The sequence below is a fragment of the Notolabrus celidotus genome, chromosome 13 (assembly GCF_009762535.1).
Source record: "Notolabrus celidotus isolate fNotCel1 chromosome 13, fNotCel1.pri, whole genome shotgun sequence".
NCBI lineage: Eukaryota > Metazoa > Chordata > Actinopteri > Labriformes > Labridae > Notolabrus > Notolabrus celidotus.
The window spans coordinates 31,961,981-31,977,033 of record NC_048284.1 but is presented as its reverse complement, the minus strand read 5'-3'; the positions used below and the strand labels follow the sequence as shown (position 1 = coordinate 31,977,033).

Sequence of the window (15,053 nt, the reverse complement as noted above, 5' to 3'; positions counted from 1 at the left end):
TTTTTGCTGCAGGAAAATGGCAGAAACTTGTTTGGTTTGTCTTTTTGGTCACGCAACCTCACCCCTTGCCCATGATTCAAGCGGTTAGCGGTTCTAGACCAGCAAAGAGTTAGTGCTGCTCTGGAACCAGTTTTCCTGGCCGGGAGCCAGTTCTCTTGCAGTCGAAACACAACAAACTGGTTCTCAATTGAGCACCGGCTCCAAACCGACCCTGAAACTGCCTCAGTGGAAAAGGGGTAACAATAAAATTAATGCATTACAAAAAGCTCTTTAGCTTAAATTGAAGCTTCACTTGTTTTTGTATCATTAGATTAAACTATAGAGTTATTATTGTAAACCTATCAGACAGTTCTGGGTAACATGCTCCTTCAGGCTTGTCTGTTCAGTATGTAATTAATCCAGTCAATAAAAATGCACATCAACTACCAGATGTGACTTTGATCTGTTCATTCTGACACATTTAAGTGGTTATCACCCGGCTCTCTTACTGATCTTCCGGCTGTGTAAGATGCTTGATTCTGATTGGTCAAAACCCCTTGACAACAGTTATTAACTTTCTCTAACATGAGCAACACCAGAGACAAACTGATCACACGTCATGTCAAATCAATCCACAGAAAAGAGTTCAGACACACTTAGCTTCTGCTTGTTGACACCATAGACCGGAAGGTGAGGTAAAACCGTTAGCTTCTGTTAGCATCAAAAAAATGTGGCCAAAACGTTAGTTTCAGTTAGCATGCTAAATCAGCAGGCTACAGACATCTTCATCTTGGATCCTGTCCATCAATATGATGAAGGAGCGGAGCAGGTGAGAGAAACTGTAGGTTAGCGATCTCTACAAAGAAACTTAAACCATGAGCGGTGGTGATGACGCCAGGCTACTCCTGGAGAGCAAAAATACAGAATAAACCAGGTCCAGGATCAAATTGTGAACAACTGGGCCCTGGTAATGGTTGCACTACCAAAGTTTACTTGAACCAGGTACACTGGTCTTAAGCTGACTCTGCTCGGTTAGCTTTGTGTTCTGGCATACCTCACTCTTACAGACCAGGTTCCTGATCAGAATCAGGTTTTTTAATTCCTTGAATAATGACTCTCATAACTCTTGAAACTCCTCATTTTCATCACCTCATCACATGACCTTTAGATCACTAACATAAATCATCCAGTTGACAAATATCTGGAAAGGCCAGAGGACTTTAATCCCTGAATTAAGAACACTACACACGTGAAGTCCACCATCTGCAGGATTATGGAGCGTAAAGATCAGACTTTCCTCTATGAGGTTATTTTTCAAAAGTATAAGGACTCTAGGCCAAACCAGAACAAGGGTCCTGGGTGTTGCTGTGTGTCTTAGGGTAGCTCTCATTTGATGACTGTTGGGATCTCCGGATGTTTCTGGGTGTCTCTTGGTGTGTTTGATACTTTGGGGGTCTCTGGATGTCTCTGAATGTAACTGGTTTCTTAGTGTCTCTCAGGATCTTTATCTGTCCCCGTGTTACCTGGTTGTCTCTCTGGATCTCTGGAAGGTGTTTCTCCAGGTCTCTGGCTGTCTCTGGATAACACTGGGTGTCACTGTTTTTCTTTGGGTGTCGCTTGTTGTCACTGGGAGACACGGTTGTCCCCGATACACTGTGCGTAGCGGTCGGAGATGCTCCTCCTCAGCTCGTCGATGTCCCTCCTCAGCTGGTTGACCTCCAGGAGCTTGAAGCGGAGCTCGTCCTCCTCCACCCGCCTGCTGTCACTCTCCTCGGCAGACACACTTAGAGCTGCACAGGAACACAACAGACAGAGAGAGAGAGAGAGAGAGAGAGAGAGAGAGAGAGAGAGAGAGAGAGAATTACTGAACATGCAAATAGTGGAGATGCTGACAGCTCATCTCTTCAATGAGACGCTAAACAAGAGCAAACTACACAGAGCTTCAAAACTTAAAGTACGCATTAGTGCTCGAGTATCATTATAAGAATATGCTTTATTACTTTTCATTGTTATAATGTTCAGATAATAACATATGCTATGTTTACAATAACTATCTAGTGCATGATGCCGTGATTTCCACTACAGAGTCATGTTTGTTTTAGTCCTTGTCCCTCTTGTACAGATGTGTCTCCAGATCCTCTGAATCTTTTAATAATATGATGAACTGTAGGAGGAACATTACTGTTGAACTATTTGCTCACACAGTCTCTCACAAATCAGTGAACCTCTTTCTACTGACACACCCCTATCTCACCCCTCTTCCCCCCTGTTTCTGACTTTAACTCTTCCTGTCCCATTAAAGTTACTAACCATAGACCTTTCTGGAGTCCCTGAGCTCCCTTGTCTCGTAGGTTTCTCTGGATCTCTGCTGCTGTGGACATGCCAGACTCAAGCTGCTACAACTACTACTTTACGACTCACCGCTATCATCTCTCTCTCTCTCTCTTCATCTCCTTCTATCCCTCTCTCCAACACGGTCTCAGCAGATGTGTGTCTAACATGAGTCTGGTCCTGCTGGAGGTTTCTGCCTGTTAAAGGAAGTTTGTCCTTGCCACTGTAACTTGCTAAATGCTGCAAAGTGCTCTGCTCATGGTGGATTAAGATGAGATCAGACTGAGTCCTGTCTGTGAGATGGGACTGGATCTTATCCTGTCTTGATGTTGGGTCTTTGTTAATGATAGAACATAGAGTACGGTCTAGACCTGCTCTGTTTGGAAAGAGTCTGAGGATAACGTTTGTTGCGATTTGATGCTTTATAAATAAGGATTGATGGATGAATTGATCAGAATAATGTCTCATTTTAAGTTGTGTGGGGGCCATAAAGTTGATTTTCTTGTCTTATTTGTTAATCATGATTATTCCTTTTTATGGTTGACTTCATTTCCAGTTTTTGGGTTCATGGTTGTGGTTTACCTTTTAACTACCTGTTCAGTTGTGTGGCTGGAGGCATACTAAGAGGGTGAGTGGGTTTGTCATTATCATCGTTTATTTAGATATTTTAGGTATTTGATTATTTTGAGTCTTTTGTTAATAAATAGAAGAACTTTCCATGGACTTAGATTTTGATTTATGTAAAGACGCTTCACAAACACGAGCCAACTTAGTCTCTGCGGCCCTTTTCAATCTTAGCCACTTCAAGTTGATTGGGACTTCTTTTGTTCACCAGGATCCAGTCCAGTAATGCAAACTGACCTGCTTCATAAAAAATAAAAATTTTAAAAATAGTAATAGTTTTTTTCTTTTTTGGACATGAATGTGAAAGGATGAAGGACAGATTTCATAAAACATATTATGGTACAGACGTGGAAGAAACACCACATCTGTCTGTTTTTATGCGGCTGAAAAAATTAAACGATACCTACTGTATGTTATCTATGTTTAAAAACGTATGTAGACTGTGTGTGTGTGTGTGTGTGTGTGTGTGTGTGTGTTTGTGTGTGTGTGTGTGTGTGTGTGTGTGTGTGTGTGTGTGTGTAAGTACATTTCATGCCCAGCAGCAGGCTCAGGTTGGGCTCCTTCCCCTGAGCTCTCTGGCTCAGGATGCTGCAGAGCGCCTGCAGATCCAGCAGACACAGAGACATCTCCTTCAGCAGACGGCTCACTTCAGGAGCCTCCACGCTGGAAACGGGACGCTCTGATGGGCCCTCTTCCTCTTCCACCTGCTGCTGCTCAGGGGGAGAGAAAAACATGCATATTAATCCCTAGTGAGTGCAGCAGATATATACTTTATTGATCCACACCAACATAAAGCTGTTAGGACTTCAGTGTAAAAGTACAAAGACGTGTTAAAGCGGCCTCTGGTACCTGTGGGGGGGCTTGTGATGGGGGGTCCAGGCTGTGGTCTTGATCATGAGGAGGAGTCTGCTGAGGAAGAGACATGCCTCTTTTCTCCTGCAGTCTGCTGCTGGTGGCCTGAAGCACAGAAACAACCGGTGAGAGGGGTTTCTTTACGTTTCTGTTTTCTCTATGTCTGTGAGGTCTTCTGACAAACTGCTTCTTGTGGTCCTTGAGACTAGGCTGAAAACCAGGGATGATCCCTAAACTGTATTTTTTAAAGTGTCTTCTGTGTTTTATGTGTACTTCACTGTGCAGCACTTTGTTTTTTCACATGTGTTATATAAATAAAGTCGATTGGATTAACGCCACCACCATCTCTGCAGACAGCCTTCATCGGCTGATTTTATCATCCCGTCCTTTTCTCTCCAAACAGAAAGACAGGAAACTCTTCCTTCCGGCACTTGGAAAGTGTGTATCTGTGTGTGTGTGTGTGTGCGTGTGTGTGTGTGTGTGTGTGTGTGTGTGTGTGTGTGTGTGTGTGTGTATGTGTGTGTTACGTACCGTCAGTCTAGATGTCAGTCTCTCGATCTGTTCTTTCTGGTGTTTGATCAGCTGAAGAGGAGAGCAGAGCGCAGGTCAAAGGCTTCTTCTGTTTGTGTTTACATGCTCACGTGTGTGTGTGTGTATGTGTGTGTGTGTGTGTGTGTGTGTGTGTGTGTGTGTGTGTGTGTGTGTGTGTGTGTGTGTGTTTGTGTTCATTTTGGCCCATATTTTAGATCCAGTCTTAGATGTCCACTAAGGCTTGTTTTTGTGCTCGGAGCACCCACGACCTCAGTTTCAGAGCGCTTCAGAGCGCTATCCCATGGCACTTCCATGTCCCTCAGTAGTGAGCATTAGGTCTGTTTTTAAATGCTCTGTATGCTTCATACTTACTTTCATTCAACGACATTTCATCAAGAAACTTTAAAACTATCGTTAGAGCTCGGAGATTGTACATCAAAAATACGAGTGTGCTAACTTTTCTCCTCCGCACGGACCTCCTCCATTATGGTTGACAAGGTTGATATCAGAAGCCCTGCCCCTTCTTGATTCTGATTGGTCAGTGATTAAGAAGTGACATTGATGAGCGCGGCGGTGTTCTAAAAGTTGAACTGTGAGCGCCGAGACAGAAATAATCAGTAGGTAATAGGTTTTGTCACATTTGAGTTTTTATGCCCTGTATAGTCCTAATCTAGTCAATAAGAAGTCTTTACTTTAGAGTCTAAATGTTTTCTGTCTTTAATCTAATTCAGTTAGATTATAAGAAAGTGTTATCAAGATATCTGGAGAAAAAGAGAAAGAAGGCTTCTGGCCTTCTGTTCATCCTGTATATGCTCCCCCTCGGTCACATCATACGCCACCATGGACTCCAATTTCACTGCTACGCCGACGATACCCAGCTCTACATCTCCACAAAAGCCATCACTCCTGCTGTCATCTCTACTCTCACAAACTGCCTCACTGACCTCAAACATTGGATGACCAAAAATATCCTAAAACTCAACTGCAATAAATCTGAAATCATTCTAATCGGCCCCAAATCCCTCCTCTCCTTCACCCAGAACTTCTCACTACGCATCGACAACCACACAGTCACACCCTCCCCAGTAGTCCGTAACCTCGGCATCATCCTCGACCCCACCCTCTCCTTCAAACCACACATCAGAAACATCACCAAAGTATCCTTTTTTTTATCTCCACAACATCGCAAGGCTCAGATCCTCTCTCTCCTCCTCTGCTGCAGAAACCCTCATCCATGCCTTCATAACCTCCAGACTGGACTACTGCAACAGCATTCTTTACGGCCTCCCCTCCACCGACCTCAAAAAACTTCAATATGTCCAAAATTCAGCTGCCCGACTACTCACCCACTCCCACTCCAGAGCCCACATCACACCCATCCTTCAGCACCTCCACTGGCTCCCCATTCAGCACCGAATCCACTTCAAGATCCTGCTCATCACCTACAAAGCCCTCAATAACCTCGCCCCCTCTTACCTGACCAACCTCCTCAAACGCCACTCCCCATCTCGCCGCCTCGGATCCTCAGATGCCAACCTCCTGTCCCCTATCACCAAGTCCAAGCACCGCACCTTGGGGGACAGAGCCTTTGCCATCGCTGCCCCCACTCTCTGGAACTCTCTCCCTCCACACATCCGTAACTCTGACTCTCTCCTCTCTTTCAAAAACCACCTCAAGACCTTCCTGTTCCAAAAAGCATACCACACATGACCTCTCCCCCCGCCCCACCTCTGTCCCTGTTTTGTTTGTTTTTATTTATGTGTTTTATTTTCTTTCTTTAGTTTTCATCTTATGTAAAGCGACTTTGAGTACTAAGAAAAGCGCTATATAAATTCTATGAATTATTATTAAGGCCTTGAGGATTTGTAGTTATCACTGCGCCCATCAACTAAAACCTGTCACAGTGATGAACTGCTTGAATTTTGACGGACAGGTTAGACGCACAGTGGAGGGAAACATCGTGGATTATGAATGTCAGTCAGTCAGATCTGCCCTCATCTTTACAATCAGCATCGTCACTATCATCCTTCAAAAAGCATCTGAAAAGGTCCCTAATTTAACACGTCTTGACATACTTCTCTGATATACATCATTGTTTTACTATGTCTTGTAAATTTAGTTATGGAATTATTTTTGGGTAACTTATCTGTATTGCTTTTTACAACTTTTTGTTTAGCAAGAGGGGAGGTATTTTTATAAGCCTCTTTGGGCTTCTGACCTCCTTTGCACAATGTTTTTGATTCCATTACATATACTGTTATTGTTTTTTTTGTAATGTCTGAATTAAGACGGCCAAACATTAACATTTAAGTCATATCATTGCTGACAGAAAGGTCTTTCTGGAGTCCCTGAGCTCCCTTGTCTCGTAGGTTCCTCTGAGCTGCAGTAGACTGCTTGCTGCTGCTGATGTTACAGACTCCAGCTGATACAGACGTGCTGGACTCCTGCCGCAACAGCTACTACAACTCGTCTCATCACTATCAACGCAGATGTGTGTCTGCTGCAGCTGCTACAACTACTACTTTACGACTCACCGCTATCATCTCTCTCTCTCTCTGTTCATCTCCCTCTATCCCTCTCTCCAACTCGGTCTCAGCAGATGTGTGTCTAACATGAGTCTGGTCCTGCTGGAGGTTTCTGCCTGTTAAAGGAAGTTTGTCCTTGCCACTGTAACTTGCTAAATGCTGCAAAGTGCTCTGCTCATGGTGGATTAAGATGAGATCAGACTGAGTCCTGTTTGTAAGATGGGACTGGATCTTATCCTGTCTTGATGTTGGGTCTTTGTTAATAATAGAACATAGAGTACGGTCTAGACCTGCTCTGTTTGGAAAGAGTCTGAGGAGAACATTTATTGGGATTTTGCGCTATGAATAAAGATTGATTGATTGACTGTACGGTGTGTGTTTGTGTGTGTCTGCGTGTGTCTGTGTGTGTGTGTGTGTGTGTGTGTGTGTGTGTGTGTGTGTGTGTGTGTGTGTGTGTGTGTGTGTGTGTGTGTCTACCCTGCTGCTGTGATCCTGCTGCTCCAGAAGTTCAGAGTTTTCCACCTCGAGCCACTTCAGATCCTGAACATGTAACCTGACCCCGTCATCCAAACACTGCTTCACCTTCTGCTGCAGACTGAGAGAGAGAGAGAGAGAGAGAGAGAGAGAGAGAGAGAGAGAGAGAGAGAGAGAGAGAGAGAGAGAGAGAGAGAATGTCACACATTTGCAACACCATTTTGAAGTCTAACCTCTAGTGTTTCTCCGTGTTGCTTTGTTAGATCTCAGCAGTGACACTATTTACAATAAAGCCTGGTTTATACTTCTGCGTCGCCTCTACGCAGCAGGGCTGACGCGGACATGAGCCCCACATACTTGTGCGTCGATGTGTCCGTGCCGCGCAGCAATTGAGGGCAGTGTGGTCTCTCTGATAGCCGGTCGCCTGCTTCCTGCCCCGCTACGATCTCTGTTTATTTTTCCACAGAGATTCAGAGCGTGTTATGTTAATCTACAGCTGATACATGTTGCTGTTTATCATACAGACATGATTAATAGAGAGGAGTAGATGAAATACACGGCTGATGTGTGGCCGAAGAGCAAGGATCCCGGAAATGCTGTAAATACAGGAATTACAATGCTGTTGACTGGATCAATCACAGGGCTTGCGGTCTGCGTCGCTGAGGTGCATGTCAGCTTCATGCGTAGGCCTCTGTGAGGGTACGGGAGCTACGGGGACCTTCGGCGTAGGCTACCCTGTCGATTCGACCCAGACGTATAAATCAGCCTTAAAGGAGGACCTGGAGAGGAGCAGGGATGTCTGTTGAAAGCCTGGTTAGCAAGTTGTAGGGAAAACCATCCTCCAAACCAAAGTGTGCTCACTAAACGAACAACCTGCTCCTCAGTGTGTCGTTCAGTTCCCCTGAATATCATCATCCAGGTCACACCCTCATCCTCCCCTTCTTTACAGTCTATTTGACTCTAAATTGGAGCATACATTTCAAACGGAGCATCAAGCTGAGTTGAAGAAGACTCAAACTTGGAGATAGAAATGATAAACCCGTTAGGATAAACCTCTTTCTTGCACTCCTGAAAAGCTCGGCCCTCACAGTGGGAAGTCCTCCTTAGTGGATAAGGAAGGTGGTGGGTTTGGCTCTCATGTTTGAAACATGACGGACGACAGAGCAGGCATGTTAACGGCGGATGTGCAGACGTCTTCCCTGTCCTCGTGTTGAAGATGAGTCTCCTGCTTCAACCTCTGATGTTTTTGTTCACCCTGTTTGATCAATCTTCCAAATCTACACCAGGAACTTGATTTGAATGTCACCCCTCGTCCAGAAACTCTGGCTGTCACACACCAACTCACCCTGAACACCCTTGGGTAAGTTTCCAGGAGTTCAGTGCAGATGTGAAAACAGCTGAACAGAATAAATTGACTGAAAGGTAAGACCAGTTTTTCATAGACTTCAATACAATCAGACTTCTCCAGTGGAGTTGCCCCCTGCTGGTTATCATAAAAAACGCAGGTTTAATACACATAAACATTTACTTCACTTTCTAAACTGAGAGACAACGTTTGCTTCTTGCAGACAGTCTGAGTGTGAGCATCAAAAACACTCCCTCAGTGATGTTGCTGTGTCAGTCCGATCAGGTGACGTACCTGTGCACAGACGCGATCAGCTCCTTCTCTCTCCTCCCCTGCAGCTCGATCTTCATGTTCTTCTCCTCCAGCAGAGCACAGCCCTCCTGCAGGCTGCTCCCCATCCGACTCATGGTTCGCTCCAACTGTTTGGCTTTCTGCTGCACCTCCTCCTGCTGAGCACAAACACACACATTGCTCACTACTGACTGTGTTAACTGTTTGCTGACAAATGCAGAGGAGATGCTCAAAAAATACAACCAAACTAAAGAATGAGTGATTCTGAGACGATGACGTGCTGTTTACTGAGGACACACGTGGACACCTTGATGAACTGGAGAGGAAGAACAAGACTCAACGGGCCAAAGAAGAGAGAGAGAAGAAACTTCTTCTCTAACTGGAGAGTAGAGAGATCCAGAGTTAGAGTTTCAGGTGTGTAAACTGTGAGTCCATGAACCTAGAGGGCTCCTGCTGTCAGGAGTGGGACCTTTCTGAATCAGAGGATACCAGCGACTCACATATGGCCTGCAGTCTGCATCACTCACCATCCAGAGTTCCTGCAGCCTCTCTGAACTCTGCTGTTTTACCCGCTTTCTTCAATTTTCAGAAGTTAAACCAGAAAAGATGAATGAAGAGCGTCTTCAGAGAAGGTTGGTCTCATTTATCAATCTGGTGTAGAAACCAGCGCAGATTTGGATGCAGGTATCAGCTTATGACAACTTTCACGTGTCATTTATGAAACGTGAGTTTCTGGGTCAATCACAGCGTATGTCTCATCAAGCGTTGATAAATGCGGCGGCTGAACATAGACTGTAAATAAAAATGGACAGCGTTGCTCCGCCTCTTCCCATTGTACGGTTCTGAAGCCAAAAAATCCCGCTCCTGGGCGCCGCCATTGTGCCAGAACCTGTGAAGCCACTGTAATAAGCTCTACCCTACAGCGTGAAGTCACAAGACGCTGTGTGTCCTTTGAAGTTTCACTCCACGGCGGCTGTGAATCAAAGGAAACCCGGAAGTAAAACTCTGTTTTTTAAACTCTAATAACTAACGAAAAAGAAACTTTTCAGGAAAAAGAGGCCTTGAACACAAAACAGTCAAATACTAACTACATATCACCACAGCATATGGCTGTGAGAAACATTCGTACGGCGTGTATTAATTTTTTAAAGTTTGACTGCTCCCCCATTCAAATGAATGGGGGAGTCGGATTTTTTGACCTATACTGCAGCCAGCCACCAGGGGGCAGACACACTGCTGAAAGCCTCACCACCAGCCACCGGAACCTCTCCCTTGCGGCTGAAACAATCGTCATTTAAATATAACGCCCCTAATTATTCACGGGATCGGCCACAGCATTCTGACATGGAGGGACGCTCTACGGCAAAAAACCAGGGCACTTCTCTGAGCGAGAGATCGACACCACAGCAACGGAAGGTATAAAACATACAACTGAGTTGTTTGGCAGCCAGAAAAGAGGCATTATAGGGAGTCAGAAAAACCAAGTCTGGATAAAAACCACTGCAGCAGTGAACAGCGTGGGTTTGAAATCTGAACTCCAGCTGAAGTTTAAACATTTGATTTATAAATCCTTCAATATAAAACAAACTTATTCATCCTCGATCTGAGACTTTTAGAGGCCTTAATAAAAGTAATTCTTTACATTCAGGGGGGAAAAAATGTCAGACCTTAAGATCACTTTAAAAAAACACATGTTGCCGCTCTCAAAACAAGCTGCGCTGGAGACCGCATCCTGAAACTGTCACTTACCCCTTTTCGACAGAGGCAGTTTCAGGGCCGCTTCGGAGCCGGTGTTATCGCCCCACTGGTTTCTACGCTAACTGGTTTCCGTGATCCAGCTGTGTTGTATTTACTTACAGGCAGGCGCTGTGTTCTGCTTCAGACACGAGATTCGCCACACATTTACAAACATATTAACAGAAGTTCTCGGGTCTTATCTCACATCTACTGCAGCAACAATGGTTGGATCAGTGAGCAGTGCATCATAGCTACTGACGACAGTCATTAAATATGTAAAAATAAAGTATTTTCAAACTTAAACGGAGTTGGATTCGTTCCCACGAGAGCAAAATATGATTAAGTCGGCAATCCGCTACCTAGGCTTGTGAGCCACGAAGATCACTCTGATTCATTGATTCTGACATGTATCAACCAACTACGTCATCATCCAGGTCACAGCCAGGGAACATGTTAGTCTGTGTTCACCTGAAACAACTGGTTTCCTTGAGTTCATATCAGGAAATACTGGAGCGTGTTTAGAGAGAGTTTCCTCTAAACTACGGCCTCATTAACCTCTGAACTGCAGCACACTACTACACCTTACTCTGTGACAGGTAAATACTTTAGAACGGTGACCATCTAACCCACAGAACTCGGTTACAATACACCTTTAGACTGTTTACGGGGAGCAGTGGGAACCATAGGTTGGAACACAGTGCAGGAGGTGTTTTCAAGTCGTGTCTCATATAGAGTCTGCTGCAGGAAAAATAACTCAGGTGAAGGAATCACAGGATCACAGACATCTACAAAAATATATGCAAAGATGAACAAAAACACAGACTCGGACACAGGCGCAGGTTTGTCTGTACCCGCTGCGCTCCAACACAGACCCGGTAAGTGCTGCTGCTCCCCCTTACAGTATACTGTTACCTCTTATTGACCAACATGAACCGGGTTGTATTTCCGGGCTAGTGCTCGCGCTGGTTCGGAGCTGGTTGAACTCGCGAACCAACATGGCACCCGTTTGTTTTTCCGCCTGCTCGACCCCGTGGAAGAGGCATGTCATGACATCAGATTTACTTGACCGCTTTTCCCAGCAGCGCTAGGGTAAACTTTTCCTCACAACAACAACGATCACTGACAACAGCAGTTTGTCTCCTCGGGCCGACCACTGCTTTGCCTTGGAATCCCTTAGTCTTTTTTATTTGTTCGCTACAGGACAATGATAGAAACACGTTTGGTTTCTGTTTTTGATCACAGCAAAGCCAGCAAAGCGTGGGAGCCTCCCACAGAACTCGGTTACAATACACCTTTAGACTGTTTACGGGGAGAAGTGGGAACCATAGGTGGGAACACAGTGCAGGAGGTGTTTTCAAGTCGTGTCTCATATAGAGTCTGCTGCAGGAAAAATAACTCAGGTGAAGGAATCACAGGATCACAGACATCTACATATATATATGCAAAGACGAACAAAAACACAGACTCGATCTTACACGAATAAAATTCACAAGCCAAAAGTCTCGATCCATAAACATAACCAGTACCCCACGGACTCTAGTGAATTATTATACTTCTGTCATTGAAATATTACATACCTGAGTGTCAGGTAACATTTTGGTCTGTGTTTGTCTAAAACAACAGGTTACTCTGTCTGTGTGAGGAAATACCCTAATATATTTAGTAATATATTAGCTTCTGCCTTACAGCACATTTCAGACCTTCACATATTCACAACGGGGAAAAGCGATGAACAACATCAGGTGAAGTGTTACCTGGCGTGGAGTTCAATAATGTTTTTCCATAGTGATTATAAAATACATCTTGGAGCAACACTCTCTTTTGTCTTTTCATAGCTTTATTTTTGTAGATGTCTGTGATCCTGTGATTCCTTCACCTGAGTTATTGTTCCTGCAGTAAACTCTAAATGAGACACGACTTTAAAACACCTCCTGCACTGTGTTCCTACCTATGGTTCCCACGGCTCCACGTAAACAGTTTAAAAGCGTATTTTAACCGAGTTCTGTGGGAGGCTCCCACGCTTTGCTGGTCTAGAACCGCAAACCGCTTACGTCAGGGGCGAGGAGCGGGGTTGCTGTGATCAAAAACAGAAACCAAACGTGTTTCTGTCATTGTCCTGCAGCGAACAAATAAAAAAGACTAATGGATTCCAAGGCAAAGCAGTGGTCGGCCCAAGGAGACAGTGATCGTTGTTGTTGTGAGGAAAAGTTCACCCTAGCGCTGCTGGGAAAAGCGGTCAAGTAAATCTGATGTCATGACTTGCCTCTTCCACGCAGTTGATGGCAAATATTCAATATTGCGCTGCTTAACATAATTTAAAAGCATTTTGCAGGTCTCGAAAGAGTGTAACGTAAAATACATTTTAATGTCATATCTAATGTAACAATCTAAATATTAATCAGTAATCCTCTGTGTGTCTGTCTGGAAATGCACTGTACCAATACATGCTAATTCTCCTCCACAGACAGATTTACTTTGCTGCACCTTGTGCCACACTGACATGAAAACTGGCGTACACGAGCTGAGACCTGGCGTGGGATTTGAGCGTACCGTCCGCCTACATTCAGATTGATAAATGCCGGCCGTTGCGTGGAAATGGTCGTACACCGTGTTTTCGGTCTTACGCACGTTTGATAAATGAGGCCCTTATGTTCACCTTTAATACACTGTGTGAGCTGCTGAAGGGGAAGACAGAGCTGAGATAAACTCCACACACATCACTGCCGTTTGCCCGATAGTCTTCTGCATTTGAGGCTTCCGATAATCGAAATCCATGATATGTCAGTGATTCACACATCATAGACCCGATTAGTGATCAGTGTGCTTCAAGTGGAGGAACATATATGTGATGTATCTGAAAATAGTGCAAAATTTAACTGGCTCTCTGACGGCAGAGTCCAATTCCCAAATAGAGCGTTCACTGAAAGAGAGTAGCGCTTTGGTTGGATCTCACTGACCCTGTCTGCAGCAGGTGATAGTCTTACCGAGCTGACACGGACCTCCTCTCGCTGATACACTTACAATTGATGAGTTCCTCAAACAACCACACTTCAAACACTGGACTACTGAACTATCTCTTTAACTGAGCCCAGTAATCCCAGTTCTCAGGATGGACCTGTCTCCAGTGTGTGTGTTTGTTTACGTGTGTTTCTGTGAGTGTGTACCTGTTTTGCCTGTCCCTGCACCTCGTCCAGCGTGGGCAGGTCTGACAGGTATCTCTCCAGGGTCTCTATGCGCTGCTGCTTCTCCTGGTTCTGCTCGCTCTCTCTCTGAAACTTCTTCTTCAGACTGCTGATGTAACGATCCCTGGTCTTAACCTGCAATCAAAAGAATTCTTTGAAGGAAACGTGCAGATGCTAATATGTATTCAGATTGGGCTAATGTTGCTAATCGCTTCATGAAATCATTGGCTCTCAGTATCTTTTAGAATAGATTTTAAGATTATTATATTGGTTTTTAAATATCTTAATGGTCTTGCTCCTTCTTATTTACCAGATTTGCTTTTATCATATGAGCCTGTGAGAGCCCTCAGGTCTTCAGGTAGTGGGCTTTTAATGGTACCAAAAGCTAGAACAAAGACTCACTCTGAGGCAGCTTTTTATGTTACGGCTTGTGGAACATCCTACCTGAAGATCTGAGGGCTGCACAGAGCATCAACATTTTTAAAAGTAAACTCAAGACTGACCTTTTTTTTCTCCCTTTTAACTGAGTTTCATTCTCATAACAGTTTTATTTATTTATTTATTTATCTAATTATTTATCTAATTCAATTTTTAGTCACTCTTTATTCTATTTTATTTATTTATTTTGTAGTGTTTGGCATCTTATTGTCTTTTAATGGTTTAATATTTTAGTGTTTTATTATCTTAGTAATTTATCTTATTTATTTTTTTATGTATTTTAAGATTAGCATCTTACTTGCTTTTAATGGTTTAATATTTTAGTGTTTTATTATCTTAGAAATGCATTTTATTTTGGTGAGTTTAATTTCCTGAGTTGAGTTTTAACATCTTATTTCACCTCCAGTGTTTTCCTCATTAAGATATCATGAGTGCGTTTTCCTCAGTTCGTTCAGCAACTTCTTTTTTATTTGTATTTATTTATTTATTGTTATTGTTTTTATTATTATTGTTGCATGTATTGTGTTCCTATGTGGGGTGGGTTTTGGGGTCGGGCTGGGTTGGGATTAGGATGGGGGGGGTCATTTTATTTTCATGTATATCTTTTTCTTAATTTATTCTATATGCTTAATAAATGAAGTCTGATTGATTGATTGATTGATTGATTGATTGATTGATTGATTGATTTACTCTCGCTGTCTCAAGGTCTAACTCTAAAAGCATGAAGTCCAGCTTTTCATTTAG

The 15,053-nt window shown here is 43.8% G+C and overlaps 1 protein-coding gene across 3 annotated transcripts in view; it reads right to left on the bottom strand.

The window, feature by feature from the left end:
* The window catches only part of cep85l (centrosomal protein 85, like), a 33,411-nt gene that overhangs the window by 2,576 nt on the left and 15,782 nt on the right, over positions 1-15,053 (bottom strand). For 2 of the 3 annotated variants that reach the window (XR_004633627.1, XM_034700225.1), the window contains exons 7-13: positions 13,854-14,006; positions 8,956-9,110; positions 7,320-7,437; positions 4,318-4,368; positions 3,784-3,891; positions 3,461-3,644; positions 1-1,769 (exon numbers count right to left, since the gene is read on the bottom strand). The exon at positions 1-1,769 is cut by the window's left edge. Coding sequence is in view for 2 of the 3 variants with exons in the window: in XM_034700225.1 (XP_034556116.1) it covers positions 1,603-1,769; positions 3,461-3,644; positions 3,784-3,891; positions 4,318-4,368; positions 7,320-7,437; positions 8,956-9,110; positions 13,854-14,006 (936 nt within the window). In the remaining variant the exon portion in view is untranslated. The remainder of the gene's footprint in view (positions 1,770-3,460; positions 3,645-3,783; positions 3,892-4,317; positions 4,369-7,319; positions 7,438-8,955; positions 9,111-13,853; positions 14,007-15,053) is intronic. The other variant, XM_034700226.1, reaches the window with a different exon arrangement.